Here is an 18,310-nt window from a genome sequence, read left to right on the forward strand (position 1 = left end):
TTTAATTGCGACCACATTTCTTCGTTTTACTGTTATAACGTTTTGGCTGAATGATGCCCTGAGACACATCATTGTTTGCATTGTTAAATCACCTGTTGTTCCTCTGCAAACAATGTGTTGTGCAGAATTCAGGAAATACATGTCTGCATAGTATTTGAGGGCATAATCCAGCTTTGTGTCTTTAATTGTAAACTTTAATGAATTTCCAGTCAAATATGCATCTTCTCTTCAGTACCTAGAAACTCCTCACCTCTTCAAAAATGATAGTAAATTTGCATGCCAGCTTGTTTGATTAATTGCTATTTGACTCATCTATCATGGTGCTAAGCTCTAGGTTCACACAGCTTAGACTTCCAAACCAATTTCTAGAATTAATTTAAATATTTAATGTCAAAACCCTAGGATGAAAGAGAGGAAAAATGCTTTGTATGCTTATTGATCGCCTGTTTTAGTAGCAACAACTGTAGAGGAAATTTCCAATATGACACAAGCAGAATTTAAATAGTATTCCCTCTGAAGAGGAGACTGGATCACTGTGCATGAAATAAGTTCTATAGGTACCAGAACTATTGTAGAGGTACCTGAAGTAAGTTTTCTGTGGTACTTAACACTTCACAGTTTCAAGTTAGGTATTGAGTGTTAAACTGGATTTCAGTTTGTTTACCTGTTGGATGAAATGTTTCTGATTTTCTTTAATTTGACAAAAAAAAGAAAAAGAATTTCCAAGAAATCTTTTTTGCAAACATTCACTGTTATTTTGCATAGCTGGATGATTTGGCACAAAAATTCATTAGATAGGTGACAAGATTTTTGTTGTTTCATATTTAATGTAGTGTCTGACAGGGTTAATATGTCTAACTTGAGGGTTCATTCTACTTGCTTTTACCTACTTACTGCTTCTTGAATGTTCAGAGTTGCAACTTTGTGGTCGATTATATCTGTATTAGCAAGAAGTGTGAACAAATAGGAATTGATCTGAGGTATGAAATAGTTCTCAGCATCTGACACCCAAACTAAGATGTTTCAGGGGTCTGTGAGTGTTGCATTTTGTGGGATTTTGTTTGTTTCTTACATTGGAATATGGTAGTCGAGTCCTGTAAACTGAATACTCATTTGTGTCAATATGCACCAGGTGCATTCCTGGAGTGTATCTCTGAGTTTGCTTTCATCAAAAAAGAATCCAATTCGTGCTCTCAGATAGCACTCCAAAGTGCAACAAAGCATAAGAGACAGGTGAGATAAATTACAAAGTGCTCCCCAAGCCCCCAGTGCAAAATAGTGTGCAAATTGTTTCTTCAGTGAAAATTTCTGAGTAATTGAGAATTTTAGATAAAAGTTCAAAGCTTCATTATGTGTAAGTATAGAAATAATAATAAAAAAAAATTAATCCAATAATAATTTAAAAATTAGTTATGTTATAGCTCTGCAAGTGTATTAGATGAAATTAAGGATAAAAATGAGATGGTGGCTTAAAGAAGTAGAATCAGATTTATTAGAAAAAAAAAAAAAAAGAAACAGCTAAGGGGAAGTGCAAGCTATCAGTGATTTTGGAGAAAGCATTCCAGTACATTTGTATTCAACCTTTTTTACTTTGAAAATTATTAAACTACTTTATATGCAGACTTTTCAGGTGAAGATTTTGGACCTGTCCACAAGAAGTAGATAAACTTGGTTCCCCCAAGGAAAAAAATGTTTCAATCTAGTAGCACAGATAACAAAAAATGTTACACAGTATGTAAAGTTTAGATTTAATTGGGCAGTGGAGATATGTTAAAAGAATAGTAGCCAAACTATATTGCTGATGGTGCCACTACCATAACATTAGTAGTTGACTAAGAATATTGTGGGACATGGAGCTAAAATGAATTAATAGAACTGCTTTTTGTTGACTTCCCCCATGCCCCTTTCCCACATCCCCCAGAGTCCCTAAAGTGAAATATTGACCTCTCTTCTAGCCTTGCAGTACCCTTCACAGTCATTTGATTCAACATGTGTGTTAAGTGGTGAAGAGAGGTGGCAAGTAAAGAAGTTTAGGTCTGGCAGTAACAGGATATAAGGGAAAAGTAATGATGATAAGCTGATTACTTATATTCAGCAGAGCGGTAGATGGTTGTAACTGAAGTGTAGGACGTAATAAATATTTTTATTACTTCAATTTCTTTCTAGCTTTGAATTGGTTTCAAATGAACTGGTAACAGTTACAACGGCAGCAATTTTCTCTTTTGCTTTGGTCTGGACATTGTGAATTTGTTTTTTTTCACCTATGAAGCCATTATTCAATATGAAGTCATCAGGCTTGATGAAGCTATTTTCATATTGTAGTCTAAAGTGCTGCTCTGGCAAAAAAAGAATTGGAATAAGAAAATCTATCAATATTCTCCTTAGGAAAGATTTCACAGTAGCATTAACTTATTCTATGTCTCACTCACCAAGTATGCCTACATTTGTTTGTTGTTTGGCTTTACTGTTCCATGCTTTAGATGGTGAGTATCTAGGATTTACCGTCTTTTCCATGTTCTGTTTATTCGCTGCTAATTATTTTTCAAGCTGAGTTGCTTGAGAACAAAAAAAATTTAGCTTCCATTACCCTCTATTCCAAATGAAGGGCAGGCTTTCCTATTGAGTGTGGTCTGCATATGATAGTAAGATGCTCTTGTCAGGAAACTTGTTAATGCTTTCTGGTGTTCATGTTTTGTTGTCAGTCTTTTAGTAGTGTTTTTAATGTGTTGTTGAGTATGCTTTGGGTATACACAAAATCAGCACAAAATATCATATTCTGATTTATAGTTTACTATTGTATTGAAAATACTTTATAAAATGACACAATTCAAATATGTGGAAATACTTAAAGACCCTTAAGTAGCTGTGATGGTGTAAAAGGTATCATACTTTTAGGTGTAACAAAAAAAAATAACCGTGGATGAAGAACAGTTTTAAATCATAAAAGTATGACAACTTGTTTCAGTTCTGGAGTTATCAGAAATACAGAACAAGTGACTAACTATAGGATATTTCATTGGTGTAATGTACTGATGCTTTTGATGTATACTTTGTATTGTTGATAACTCAGAAGTGATAACTATCTTTTGAGAGTAAGGGGATTTTTAACATTACCTCTAGTTAATAAGTTAGTAGCTATAAACATGTAAATCTAAGTATATTAGTCATAGTTCTGCTGCAGTTACTGGTCATCTTTCAGTTATGCTAAGTTTCTTATTTCTTAATTAGCTGTAACATGTTTCCCTGCTATCTGCAGAAGTATTACCAATGTTTAGATAATGTTGTAAAAAGAGAGTAAAGCTTTCTGTATCAGAAGAATGACTATGAACACTTCGCTTCTAGTTGTCCCATGAGATGACTTGTCACCAATAGGTAAGATTTCCTTTCAAGTCATATTAGTAATCATGTTGTAATCATGATGAGGAATTTCATACCTCTGTGAAATTGTTTTACAGATCACAGCAATGTTAGAAAATAATAGATTTCACTTGGTTTTGACTGAAAGGTCTCTGCTGGGTTGTGTTCAGGACAGGAGTGAGCACCAGCTGTCTCTATGAGTTTACCCTCCATCTTCTGTAACTTTGAGACAGAGTATTCTTTCTCAATTTGCAAGCATTTTTTCAGTCTCATTACTTGGCGGGGGGGGGGGGGGGGGCTCCTGTTCACAATCCAAATGTTAGGTCTTTAAAGAAATCTCAGTCTGCAAAACTAGTCTTGAAAATCTTACTGTGAAAATGAAAGCATCCAGCGCCAGCCTCCCAGAAGAAACAGCAAAATCTGTGTTAATCCCTTGTGCTGAATAGTCATATCAGCATGCTTTCTACTGTAGGGCTAGCCAGCAGCTGTGTGTCTCATTACATGTTCTCTTTATGTCGTATGTGTTGTCTACTATGGTATCCAAACACTTCTCAGCAGTAGTCATGCATTTTACCCATTTTGTTTATTTTGGCAGGAAGGCCCATCACTCTGCTTTTAGAAGTTGTCACAGCATTCTTTTTCTTTGTGTTTTTCTTAATTTTTTTCTGCTTAGGGTGTCCTAGCCTTTGCAGATGAGGGATGGAATTGCCAGGAAGCTTTGAGTTGGATGAAGACAATGTTGGTAATATGTTCCAATATGCTTTTTGGTAGCATATTGGAAAGCTTTTATGTGGCTGTTAAATAAAAAGCTGTATGGTCAATTCTCTTGAAAAGTGTGCATATATTTTGGTAGCTAGTCACATTCATCCTTGTAAAATGCTTCAGTGAAGCTAAAATTAAGTTCTGTTACAGAGGTAAAATCTTCAGATTCAACCACTGCTTAATATTTGAAAAGTCTTATTCATATACTAAAATCATACAGTCGGTTGTCAGTATTACTGAAGCCGAGCAGCACGTGATTTCTAAATGTGTGCATTTGCTTTAGTCTTTTGCAGAGCTTTTGTTTACTTTCTTGAACATTTCTTTATGGGATGTCTTTGTCTTCTATGTGTGATTCATTTTAAACATGTGCAAAGCTGATTAATATCTTGAATTTAAAAAAAATTTCTTAATCACTTTTCAGTGCTTAAGAGCAAATTCAAAAAGGAGTCTGAAATATAAATTTATAATTCAGAATATAAAACCTTTTACCTAGATCTCTGTATTGGGGAGAACAAAATTGATTCTACAGTAACATTTGAAGTTTTATAATTACTTAGTCCATTTTTACACTTATTCACAGCCTGTTAAAGCACTGATGTTAATACTGCTTTCAAATAGTTGTGATTTTAGTATTGAAGTTTCCTGAAAAAGTTTGTTGCTTCCATAGGGAAAGACAAATACTACTGATTCAGGTCACTTTTTCAAAAAGTGTTTCTCATCCTGACATACCTGCAGAGTTCTCACCTACCTTGTTAGCTGTTTTGGGGGGAGTGGGGGGAGGGTGTTTGATTTTTTTGTTTGGTTGGTTTATTTTGGTTTGATCTCTAGTTTCAAGTAGCTTTTATCACACATTAAAGAAGCCTGGGAGAGCACATTCCACAGCAAGAAATTGAAGAACTGCCTCTTAAGCAAATGATGACTCAATTGAGGGTACAGTATTTATCAGGGCAAACAGATAGTGAGTACTACTAGGAACACTTACGATCCTGTGATATCTGAAAAAGAGGTTTAAAACTGTGACATCTATACAGTGATCCATGATACTGTTTTCTTGAATAATGTGATGATATTTAAAAATGGACCAGAAATATTCCTGTCCTTTTGTGCAGTAAATGCCAACTTAAAGTTTAGGCAATACTCTTGTTTGTATATGGATTTTAAGAAAATCCGTTGAAGATTATTTGAAAACCGGCTCATTAGTACAGCTCAGACTGTACCGTTTACCAGATTTTGTTTTCTTGTCAACTGATATTGGTTGTGTTCAATTAAACAAGGTTACACTTCCTAAAAACATAACCTCTGTCACCAGCTGAGTGCCTTGCATATCTGAGAATCAATTCCTAATTTCTAGGTCTAGTTGGAAGATCATGCTGTGAATGTTTCTCTAAAATTTCTCCTTTTCATACACCTTTCACAACTTCACTACCTCCATTCTACTGTATCTATTTTTTGAGTACCAACACTGTGGATTATTAACAAGGGATGGGGGAAAAGCTTTAAACAAAAGCAATTGTCAGCTATCTGTCATGGTGTGTTATGTCAGATGTTTGACAAGCTGCTTCTTGGCCACAGGCCATCTAGTTCTAATGGAACTGACTGCTCTTCTGAGGAGCCAACAAAACATGACCATGGGAAGCAATAGCTCTGTATCATTTGGACAAGTCAATAAAGCAAAGGTTTAGAGTGTAGTAATCCCAGTTCTGACATGATCTCGTCACTTGATTAAGCTTCTTAAACTTTCTGTGCTAATTTCCCATCCCATAAAACAAGACATTCCTATTTACTAACTTCATTTAAGTGTTGGAAAAAGTAATTAGCCAATGTTTATCAAGAGTTATAACATCCCCGAACCTAAGTAAAAAGAGTTATTGAGAAGAATCACATAATAAAGAGAATATTCATTGGAATTAGATGAATCAAAAATGTAGACAAAAATGAGACAGTGTAGTGGAATGGACCTCAAAGGTTAAGATGAGGATTGAGATAGTATGTATACATTCTGACATGCAAAAGAAAAGAAGAAAGATGTTGTATTTGGAGGAGAGCCACTAAAGAAACTGGAGAGGGAAGACGTGTTTACTCCTTTCAGGAATGAAGGAGGAGAAGTAAAAGAGTAAAATCACTAATAAAAAATAAAGTTTGTGACTTTCTGAAATTTGTATTTGTTCCTTTTATTAGGAATTCATAGTCCTTTCACAGTCTTCCTCATTAGAGATATTCAAAAATCATCTAAACGTGGTTCTAGGCACCTGGATTTTTGTAGCCCTCCTTGAGGAAGAGGACTGGGAAAGACAACCTCCAGAGATCCCTTCCAATCTCAAACATTCTGTGATTATATTTCCATGTTAGAATGTGCATAGGATCTACAAATCTTGAGGAAGAAATGTGATTGGTTTTTGAGCCCATGTGATAAAGACGCGGCTGGCTGCTGAGGAATCTGTCCCTATCTTACTGAAGACAAAAACTCAGTGGTATATTAGGTTATCTGGACTTGCTAAGTATTGCGACTACAGTAGCCCATTTCAAAATATTACAGCTTGGTGTGCCAACAAATCACACAGTAGTTAGAGCTGGAGTTTAGAATGACCAAAGCTGCCTTGCAATATTGTGTGTAAATGACTATGTGGGAGTTGCATTGATTTGGAAAATGAATACTAAGACCATAAGTAAAAGAAGATCAGAATAATATCTTAATATTCAGCTGCCCTGACTGGGTTCTTTCGGAACTTTTTTGCAGTACTTACTACTCAAACAGGATGGAAATTGTTTCAGGCAGTCAGTAGGGTATTTCAGTTCTGGTTCCCTTGTAAGTAGTTTACTAAAACATGCCCTGCCTAAATGGCAGATTTATTCTAAGACAACTTTGCTGTTGTGTAATTTTATTCTTTAAATGTTTTTAAAGTTATTGACGTTACTTATTCTGAATTATTTTTTCCTATGCAGAAATCTCTACTCTGAAATCATCTCTTGAATCTGTATGGTGGTATTGTTGCCATGCACTAAAAGTAAAACTGATCCTATTTTAAAGTTATTATTGTACTTACAGACCCTTAGAATTTAGCTTATGAAGATATACTTTTTTTTTTTTGCTTTGCTTTTAAAAGAGAGTTTTGACTCTTGAATGATCATTTCCTCTTATGATAAAATTTTAATTAGTATTCTCCATTTGCTGAATTACTTGAGAGTAATTTCCATCGCTTTTGAATATAGCACACTGACATGCAAGCTATATGAAGTTCATTGTAGTGTGCCAATTTCTAGTGTTTCAACAAGTCTGCGGGGGGGTGTGTGTGTGTGTAAGCAGGCATACTAACCTTGCATACTACTCATCAGCTTACATGCTTAGTTTATACATTATTTATTAGACTTATAGGCATGAAATTAAAAAATTTAATTAATAATGTGACTTGCATGTAAAACAGAAGTCACTTATATTTGTCAGGCAATTAGGAAAAGAGCCACCAACACTCTTAGGTTAGTTGAATGCATTTTTGCTTAATTTGAGACCTAGTACAGCCTCATGAATAAATGTTTGACTCCAGGTTACTGGGTTTGTATTCTGATTAGAAATTACTGTAAAGAATGGATCAGAGGTGAGGTAAGATTTGTAACTTATATGCTATGGATGCAGGAAACTGAAGGCAACCCAGTTTTGTGGGTTCAGCAGCTCCTGCTGTTAAGTTTCCCCTGCAGATCACGAGTCTGTCAGCAGCCCCTGTTAGCAGAGCCGTGGTAGCCTAGTGGCACAGCCAGTACAGGAACCTTGCCAAATGACCTGTGAATCACATATAGCTCAAGAGCATCATGTTTTCCTTTCTCTTTTTCTCCTTGCGCATTTTTTATAGTGAGTGTCATTGATTAGGAAGGTCTGTGTGAGCCTGAGTTCTTTGAGAAGTAGCTCAAGCTCATCTTGATCTTTGAAATGTTTGAAATCTCTTGATCTTTGAAATGATCTTTGAAATGGTCTTTGAAATCACTGGAAGGAAGTGTAAGAATATATAGAGAATGGAGTTGGGTGAGAGTGTGTCAGAGGGCTACTCAGTGCTGTTGAATAGCTGAATATGTAAGGATGATTAACATGAAGAGTGGAAATAGTTAAACTTTTAATCTGAATTTTCTGAATGTCTTTCTGTGCACTTGCATTCCTTTAAGTGTTCAAATGAAAATAAATGAAAGCCTGTTTTGCTGCATTTTGAAGTGCTCAGAAGTAGAAAGGGAAAGGAATGGTAGGAGGAAACCGAGTCATGTATACAGCATATTATCTGCCTTAATACTGCAGGCTGTAACTGGCTCATAGTGACAAGGAAGACAAAAATGTTTCATTTTTACTTTGTAACATTTCTTTTTGTGGCTTCAGATGAAGTAAGATGCCGTTGCACTGCTGCTGTGAGGAAAAAGGTGTTTACATTTAAGTGCTTCTCTTACTAATAGAATATAACATTTTAAAGATGCATATGTTTCTGAGGCCTGAGCTCTGCAAAAACACTTCTCTTTCTTAAAATCCCAGTAGTTGTAAGCTGCTGGGCATTGTATAAATAATCATTTAAACACATTTGTTGATGATTTGCCAAAACTTTAAAGAGAAGCATTTTCTTTCAGAGGTTAGAAAACCTTAATTCAAAATTATAATTTAATGGAAAAATCTTTCTAGTTATTATTATGTAGAAACTCATTTATTTTATTATTTCTTTTAAAATCATTATTTTAGAAGAAAAAGGATAAAATGTATTTATATAAATGTAAGTGCTTCCAAACATCTGCAGTTCAAAGTACATAATTCACAGTGACACCAAAGGTTGATTTGTGTTTTGACTGGATGACTTTGGTATTATTTTTGTCTGCAAAGGAAAGAGTGGTGCAGCATCCAAGTGGCGCAAGATGTTTGCCTCTCCAGAAATCGTGATGAATTTGGGACAAGGGGCAGATTGTTCAAAAAAAAAAAATATATATATATATATTGAGGGGAGGAGGAGAGACGAGCTGTTGAACTGAGAACACTTGCATTCCATTTCAGCTGGGAGCTGCTCTGAGGTTCAGATCATTATAAATAAAGTAAGAAAAAGTGAACAAAATAATAAACTCAGAAAAGAATCAGCTAAATTGTTTTTGTTTGCTTCACATGATTGTTTATTATATTTATATTTTTAGGTCATCACCTGTAGAAACATAACAGGTGAAAAAGTATCCATGTTTCTTTGCCCTTTTCATGTTTGGTGTCCAGAATAATAATTTGTACTTCCATTGTTCATTGCAGCTGAATATATGTTAACTAATTTCAGAATGTCTCTGCAATTTATAACTTCTGAAAGTATTATGCTGTGCAGTAGTAGGATCATGGTATCCAATAAGGTCATCTTTTAGTGGTATTGTGCATTTTGTGTTAAGATATGGTGTGTCATTTACTTCACTGATGAGCATTTTGTTTAAAATGCATAAAAAGGCAAAAATACATTCTGGAAAACAGTACATCTGCCATTCAGATCAACTTCTACTCTTCCAGAATTTGGATGACATAAACCATTTTCCCAAGTTATTCAGTAGGAGCTAGGTTATCTTTATTTTTCACTATTCAGTAGTTGAGATACTAGTTTTGTAAAAATGAATGATTTGAGGTTACTCAAAGAATGACTATGAAAGGTGTTGGCAAAAGCAGTTTTAATATTAATTTATAAAAGTGTGACTTAACAGAATTTGGTGGCAAGCTTCACTCTTTATTACATGGATGAAGCATACAAAGGAAAGTCAAGGTAAAATCAAGGTAAAGATGATTGATTCAAAGATTGAAGACACATAGGGAAAGGGGGACCCTCCTGTTGAGTCACACGGTTCAGAATAAACCCCTTTGATTTCTAAACTCCTACTGGAGCCTATGTGTGGCTAGGTCTCAGTCTCTCTCAGCTCTTAGTCTCAGACTCGGTCAATGGATTAGGGCTAAATGATTACAAGTGTACCAATTCAGCACAAGACCAGCAAGGTCTTCATGCATAGAAGTACACAGAATGTGATAGAGTACTTGCTTTTTGAAGTAAAGTTTCTGATAAAGAATCAAGTAATTAGTCACTGTTTGACCCATGGTAAGTGACTAAGCACTCACTTTATACTTTTGTCTGACTTGGGGAAAAATACGTTACCTTAAATTTAATGACAGAATGAAGCTATCTGTGAGAGGCTTTGGGTATGAACAAGATCTGTTATTAAACTACAGAGACTTTACAAGACTGACTGGGTGAGATCACATTAGACCAAAGATCCACCTGCCTCACCACCCTGACCCCACTCAGCCAATAGTCTAGGCTCCAGGAAGTGTATGAGAACAGGGCAAGCATGTTGCAGTACTTCCATCTACATATTGTCCCTTTTTTCAAGCAATATCATCTTGTGCGTTTACGCCAGTGCTGGTTCTTAAGATTATAAGCATTGCAGATTTTGACAATGACTTCAGATGAACATTTTCATAAAGTGTGCACTATTTGGATGAGACAATTAAATGTAATTCAGAATTCAGGAAAGAATTTTGTGCAGAATTTTAATATAATCATAGAATCATAGAGTAGTTAGGGTTGGAAAGGACCTCAAGATCATCTGGTTCCAACCCCCCTGCCATGGGCAGGGACGCCTCACACTAAACCATGACACCTAAGGCTCTGTCCAGCCTGACCTTGAACACCACCAAGGATGGAGCATTCACAACTTCCCTGGGCAACCCATTCCAGTGCCTCACCACCCTAACAGTAAAGAACTTCTTCGTTCTATCCAATCTAAACTGCCCTTGTTAAGTTTTAACTCATTATCTCTTGTTCTGTCACTACAGTCCCTAATGAATAGTCCATCCTCAGCATCCCTATAGCCCCCCTTCAGATACTGGAAGGCTGCTATGAGGTCTTCATGCAGCCTTCTCTTCTCCAGGCTGAACAGCCCCAACTTTCTCAGCCTGTCTTCATACAGGAGGTGCTCCAGTCCCCTGATCATCCTTGTGGCCCTCCTCCGGACTTGTTCCAACAGTTCCATGTCCTTTTTATGTTGAGGACACCAGAACTGCACACAATACTGCAAGTGAGGTCTCACGAGAGCAGAGTAGAGGGGCAGAATCACCTCCTTCCACCTGCTGGTCACGCTGCTTTTGATGCAGCCCAGGATACGGTTGGCTTTCTGGGCTGCAAGCGCACACTGAAGCCGGCTCATGTTCATTTTCTCATCGACCAACACCCCCAAGTCCTTCTCCGCAGGGCTGCTCTGAATCTCTTCTCTGCCCAACCTGTAGCTGTGCCTGGGATTGCTCCGACCCAGGTGTAGGACCTTGCACTTGGCATGGTTAAACTTCATGAGGTTGGCATCAGTCCACCTCACAAGCATGTCGAGGTCCCTCTGGATGGCATTCCTTCCCTTCAGCATATCAACTGAACCACACAGCTTGGTGTCATTGGCAAACTTGCTGAGGGCGCACTCAATCCCGCTGTCCATGTCACTGACAAAGATGTTGAACAAGACCGGTCCCAACACCGATCCTTGAGGGACACCACTTGTTACTGATCTCCAGCTGAACATTGAGCCATTGACCACAACTCTTTGCGTGCAGCCATCCAGCCAGTTCTTTATCCACCAAATGGTCCATCTATCAAATTGATGTCTCCCCAATTTAGAGACAAGGACGTCAGGTGGGACAGTGTCGAATGCTTTGCACAAGTCCAGGTAGATGATGTCAACTGCTCTACCCCTGTCCATCAGTTCCGTAGCCCCATCATAGAAGGCCACCAAATTGGTCAGGCAGGATTTCCCCTTAGTGAAGCCATGCTGGCTGTCACCAACCGTCTCCTTGTTTTTCATGTGCCTTAGCATGCCTTCCAGGAGAATCTGCTCCACGATTTTGCCAGGCACAGAGGTGGGACTGACTGGTCTGTAATTCCCTGGGTCATCCATTTTCCCCTTCTTGAAAATGAGGATTATGTTACCCTTTTTCCAGTGGTGGGGAACTTCACCTGACTGCCATGGATTTTGCCTCATCTTAGTCCTAGTACATTTATTTCATTAGACTTTGACCCTCATACCTCTATTAACAGAGACAAGTCAATTCCTCTTTTTTACCCTAGCATGTAAGTTGCATGATGCATTGATCCCTCCCACGCCTTCTCTCCCCCCCAACCCCCAGCATATTGCTATAAGTTCAGAAGGGGTTAGTTTGTATTCCTCTTAATGAAAGATGATAAAAAACTTAGTACTCTGTATAGTAAATTTAAAAGCAAATATAGATGTATCAGGATTAAATAGCCACCCAGACTACATATGTAGTGAGGTTTACTTTTTTTGTTGTACTCAGCTTTAGCTGTTGCTTCCTTAGGCAAGGAGTGTCACAGCACCCTTTTTTTGAGTCTAATATGCACTGAAATGCAAAATGCACCTGACATTACTATCTTTTCAGTGAAATGAGAGCAAGGGACCCCAGTGTAGCAAAATATTTATGTCTCTTTGAAAGCATGTGAACATTCTGATTGACATAAGTAGCACAGAGTTACATATGCTTCTGCATGAGGGCTCTGGGAATGGGTGTTTTCTTCATATAAACAACCTGCACAGGGACCAAATGGGTGTTGCTCTGCTCAATGTTAATGCTTTGCTGTATTCCATCTTTGTCTCTGCTAATGTTATTTCTCCAGTGGCTTGTACTCTGGTGTGATGTTTGTACCTTTTACCTTCAGAACACCTCACTGAAGAATCATGTCAGTAACGGTCAAAAAATAACAATTGATCCGTGTAGGCATGGCAGGCACTGTAACGCCATATTCGCATGTTATAGGTACAAGATGAAGAAGATAATGATGAAAAGCTGGCAGCATGTTAAAGATGATTTGTTTATACAAGTGCTGAAGTTATGTTTGATATGTTAATGCAACCTCATTTTCTAGTAAAGGCCAAACACTATTAAGTGGTTATCTGCATTGATTTTTCTATCTTCTGAAATACTCAATTCATTGTAAATCATCTTTACTCTTTTTGAGTACCTGGAACTAGGACCATCTTTTAACAATCTCTTTCTGGGTGAGCCTCGAGGACTTTGCTCATGTTGTTCTCCTTATCCACTTCTTGACCTCTCTGTCAGTATCCCGTTTAGCAGGTTTTTGCAATTTTTTGAGATTTCCCTCAACAATCTCGCCTGAATAGTTACTGAAAGGGGTCAGCAGCCACTGCAGGTTGAACCCATGCCTCTCACAAATATCCTCATTCTGCTGAATCATGTTAGCCATTGCTTGTTGGTAGCATAATGATCTAAATTAGAAGATGGGAGAGAAGAACAGGTGTACTTGCTGTCCATCTTTTCTTTCCTGATTCTCTTAGCCTTTTGGTATGTGCCCTGCTTTGCTTTTCATTTTATGTCTTAGCTGCTAGTGATGTGTCCTGTGCTGCATACAAGGGTATTTGTTTTGAAAGACTGAGTGCATTTAGAAAAGCATAGCCATGTGGAAATATGGTTAAAGAGAAGATTTGAGTGCCCATTGCTGGGAATGGATAACGTTGAGGTGAAAACTGTACAGCTGGGCACTGATGGTTGCTCAAGGAACAGTTGGCGTAGGCTTAAAGAGGTTCACCTTGTGATATGAGGGTTTGAAAAAAGAGAGGAAACCTTTTTCTGATTGGGTTTGGGGGTTTTTGTATTTTCTGTATTGCCTCTTCTGGCTGCAGAACTCTGCACAAAGTATGAATGTGATGAAGCTAATTCTTGGTGAATTGTTTGTGTCATCATAAAATGACATATTACTATTTGTGAGGCTTTAATATCTTTTGCTCAGCAAAGTCTTTAGCGTTCTGATCAAGGCATATTCTCTGACATCCATCTATGTTGCTCTTATACTCCTTGATGTATACAAAATATCTGAGGTAAAGAAGTAGTTTTCTCAGTTAACAGCCTCTGTTTAACTAACTAACTAAGTAACTAACTGTCTTTCAGAATGTTTTAAATTCACGGGAACTTCCATTTAAGTGGACAGTTACACCTCAGATCAGATGTGTAGACAACCTATGTTGCACAAAATATTTTGTCTCTAAATTTAAGAGGACTCTGAAGGTTTCCCAAGTATGAGTTTACACAAGTTTGGAATAACAGGATTTAGACATTCTCATTTAGAATGTTTAAAATTAAACACTTCCTTTAGCTTTTAGCTTTCTTAAAAGGATACAGCCAACATTTCCTTTCTGCCAGTGCTGAATTGGACGATGCCTTCTCTTCACTGTGCTCCAAAAAGTATTTTTATATATGTTTTTAGAAGGAAATCCAGTTTCTTACTTGCAGCTGTTGGTATTTTAGAGTCCTGGAGTGAACCAGTAAAAACACATGTTCTTTTAAAGAACATCTATTTTTACTGGACCTTTCTAACAACCAATGACACAGAATTCAAAAAATGTTGGCTCAGATGCATAGAAGGGATGCATTGTTTTAAACTCTATTTTTAAAACTTTTCTTTACAGCATTACACAGAAATTTCCTATGCTCTTTTTCTTGTGAAAAAGAGTGCATGCTTTTAGAATGCTATTTTAATGTTTTAAAAGTAGTTCAGGTATCAAAGTGTTGTAGAGTATAAAATTTTCTGGACAGCTAGGAATAAATACATTCTGATTGATAACTCAGAACATCTTCTGTTAATACATTATTTCCAAAATGTTAAGACACTTAGGTTCAGAGGTCAAATTAGATCACCATTTTTGTCAATGATACCCTCAAAATGGATTCAAGTTGTATGCTGACTGAATATGCCTAGTTGTTGGGTTGGGTTGGGTTGATTTTGATTGGGTCGGGTTGTTTGGTTTTTTTTTTCAAGTATCAACATTCTTGTGGTAATGAAATTAAAGATTGCTTACAAAATGGTATAAAAGTAATCTTGTCAAGGTTGACTTGATAGGAAGGTCCATCTCTTTTCTGTTACTTGTGCTGCATCTTTATCATACATGCTCTATATATGCTGCATGATACTAGAGTCCCACTGCTAGTCGTGTAGCTAGGTTTTGTTCTTAGCGTATTTTCACTTCCTTTTTGGAATCAAGAGAATAGCATGAATATAAATTAATATTTTAAAAATAGATTGAGGTTTTTGCCTATTTAGTAATATTTACTGTAAGAAACCTGTGTTGTTATCAAGTTGGGAATTCCAAAGCACTGTTTTGAAGAGTGTTGGCGAAGCAGAAAAATGGGAGGCGTACTGATCTTACATGACGTAATCTGTAAAGTATCGAAATAACACCTGAAGTAACAATTTAATTTTTTAATGGTGTTTAGATCATGTATGCTACAGAAAAAACAAAAGCTGTTAGAAAAAAAAATGCATAATCTGGGTTTAGTTCTTCAACAGTTTTATTAGAACCTTCATGTCTGCAGACATAATTTGCATACTTGACATGGAAAAAGAATTACAGCTGTCATTCTGTGATTTGTGATTTTTTGGTGTGTGTGAGTTAAACATAGACATTACATGTCTCAAGTCTGTAAAAATATTTGCAATCAAATGTATCTTAACATTTTTTCTGTGTTTTGCTATTTTAATGGAAAGTGTGTTTTTCTCTTTTTCTTGCAATAAAAATGAAACTCTGCATCAAGAAACTTTATAACAGACTCTGAAAGAATGCGCTAGGCCAGAGAGATTTGCTGCCTTTAATATAAGTAATCCTATTAGAAATGAGCCCAGACTTCTAACAGAAGTAATGAAATACAACAATAGATATGTGAATTGAGGTTTTTTTAATGGTGCTGTTGAACACCTACACTTATTTAAAACTTATTCAAATATAGGATTGAATCATTCTGGTTTATATACAGTGCTGTATACCTGATATGCAGTACATGGCTAAGGACTTATTTTGTGTCTAAGAAGTATATGTATTGGTATGTCTTTAAGGTTTCTGTTTTGAGATCCTGTAGTACTCCATATTTTACTTAGACCTCAGTTATAATTTTTGCAGTCCCACAGCTCTCTATTTCACAGTTTTCCATTTTTGGGGTTTTTTTTGTTTGGTTTTTGGTTTTGCTTGACATGAGCCATGCTTTGTTATCCCACGTACTGAATTGCTCAGTAATAGGTTGTATACACATGTATGGGAAGCTTAGTTCTGTGTTATCCAGTCACCAAAATAGCACAAGAGAATGATGGTTTCACAGCAATGCTTTTGAGACAGCAATGCTTACATGGGCATTACATGATGATTCTCATTCCTTTTTTGCTAGTGTTTTCAGAAAGTATTTATTAAAATCCTTTTTATGAATTTATTTTCTTTTATTCTAACAGTCTATCAGCTTTGGGTTTTGGTAGTGATATCCAAACTACTTGCTTGTATTATACCATTGTAAAGAGTGTTCCTGCTAATATTCTGGCTCTCCCTATTTCTAACAGTTGTTCCTTTGCACCTTCCTGGTACTTTCCTTGGTTTGTTTTGGTTTGTTTGGGGTTTTTTTCCCAGTTTTCTTCTCTTTTTTTTTTTTTTTTTTTTTTTTTTTTGTGAATAGTGGGATTTTAATAAGATAATGATCTGTCTGCTGACAACTAATTACTCTTTCAAACCAAGATAACTGGGCAAGACCTCTTACACTTACCATAAAAAATGCTGAAGTACACTTTAGCTCACAATTTGCAGATCTTTAATCTTTAAAATAGATGTTCAGCGGACAACAGTAAGTATCCGTGTGTATGCATACAGCAGCAAATGTTGAATTTTTTATTCTTTGTCATTAAATTAAATATTTAAACAAAACAATCTTAAAACTTGTTTTCTTTCAAGATGTGGTGTGTGCTTGGAAATTAGAGTAATCTGTTAGCATGAAAAATACAAGTATAAAAATTACATGTATATTTTCTAATAAAAGGCTGGGTCTTGGATTTTGGAAGAAGTTCTTTGCTTTTCTAAACATATGTATTGCTTCCTTTATATCTAACTACTTAATATATAAAAGCCAAAATCTAGCCTTACATTGGCATAACTAGGAGCAGAAATTCAACCTCACATTTTTAAGACCTTTTAAAATATTCCGCAAAATGTCTTTATTTGATACTAAACTTAGGGGAGTTTTTTTGGCATACAGTTTGACCAGGAAGAAACTGAATAATGATGCACATTTAAAAAAACTTACCTGTAGTACTGGTCTGGAACTGTGACTTACTTTTGTCTAATGCTTTCACTACTGCAGAAATGGTGATGTGGTTATTTGCATTAATTCATTTGGGTTGTTGAAAAAAATATGCCCACACTCCTCTACTTAATGGGATTCTTTCCTCGTTGCAGTGCAAACGGCTGGAGCAGGAGCTTCATCATCTGAAAGAGCAGAACCAGACTTCAGCAAACAACACGAGACATCTGACTGCTGAAAACAATCAAGAACGTGCTCTGAAGGTAAATCTCCATTTCTTCTTGCAGGCAAATTAAGGTTGTAAGCCCCTGGTGCCAGCTTTCTGGGCTGCATATATCAGTTGTGTACATTTCGGCAGAAGTGAGCTATGGTGTTTGCCAACAACCCCTTCTTTAAACACAGATACAGCACCCTTCTGCTATGGTTTTATTTTATTTTGTGTATGAAAACAATAAGGAAAAATAACATATCCTCCAAGTTATTGGGCCAGTAATTAATGCTAAATTCTTGAGGGTCTGTCCTTGCAATATTGCATTTTATAATGTGAAGAAAACTGCAACTATCTGCCTCACGGTACCTTTAAAACTAATATTTTAAAGCATGGCTGTTTGATCTGCTCCCAGCAGTGTGTGCTATATTAATAACATTGTTGACCAATACTACTAGTGACCACATAGTTGATACTACTATTTGCAAAAGGGTAGCTGCTTGGAATTGGGAGGAGGAATAATAAGTCTTGTCAATAAGAATAAAAATGAGCAGAGAGGCGGGAGAGGGACAGTAGAAAGTGGCGAGTTATTGCTGCTTTGAGTAGGGGAAATTGCAATGTCAGTGGAATGGATAGCTACATAACCAGCAATCTTTACCGCTAGCCAGAATAAGAGACTCTGCCAGGTAAGATGTACAAGCATCACGCACACATATTCAACCACTGTATTCTTTAAAATCTCTTTTATGGGTAGTGGAGAGACTACAAATACAGAAGTTACTCTGTTGATACTGTGTCATTGTTTTAAAACTGTATTTGACTTAGGCAGTAAGATTCAAACCTATCTCATTTATAAGCAGATCTTCCTCTGCTTCCTTTTT

At 36.5% G+C, this 18,310-nt stretch overlaps 1 protein-coding gene across 1 annotated transcript in view; it reads left to right on the top strand.

Moving 5' to 3' along the window:
• The window catches only part of MIPOL1 (mirror-image polydactyly 1), a gene marked incomplete at both ends in the record, with an annotated part of 163,482 nt that overhangs the window by 47,554 nt on the left and 97,618 nt on the right, over positions 1 to 18,310 (top strand). Inside the window, one exon of the mRNA XM_080618211.1 lies at positions 17,377 to 17,484. Within this exon, the coding sequence (XP_080474337.1) occupies positions 17,377 to 17,484 (108 nt within the window). The remainder of the gene's footprint in view (positions 1 to 17,376; positions 17,485 to 18,310) is intronic.

Source organism: Psittacula echo, assembly GCF_963264785.1.
Source record: "Psittacula echo genome assembly, chromosome: 5".
In the NCBI taxonomy this organism is placed as follows: Eukaryota; Metazoa; Chordata; class Aves; order Psittaciformes; family Psittacidae; genus Psittacula; species Psittacula echo.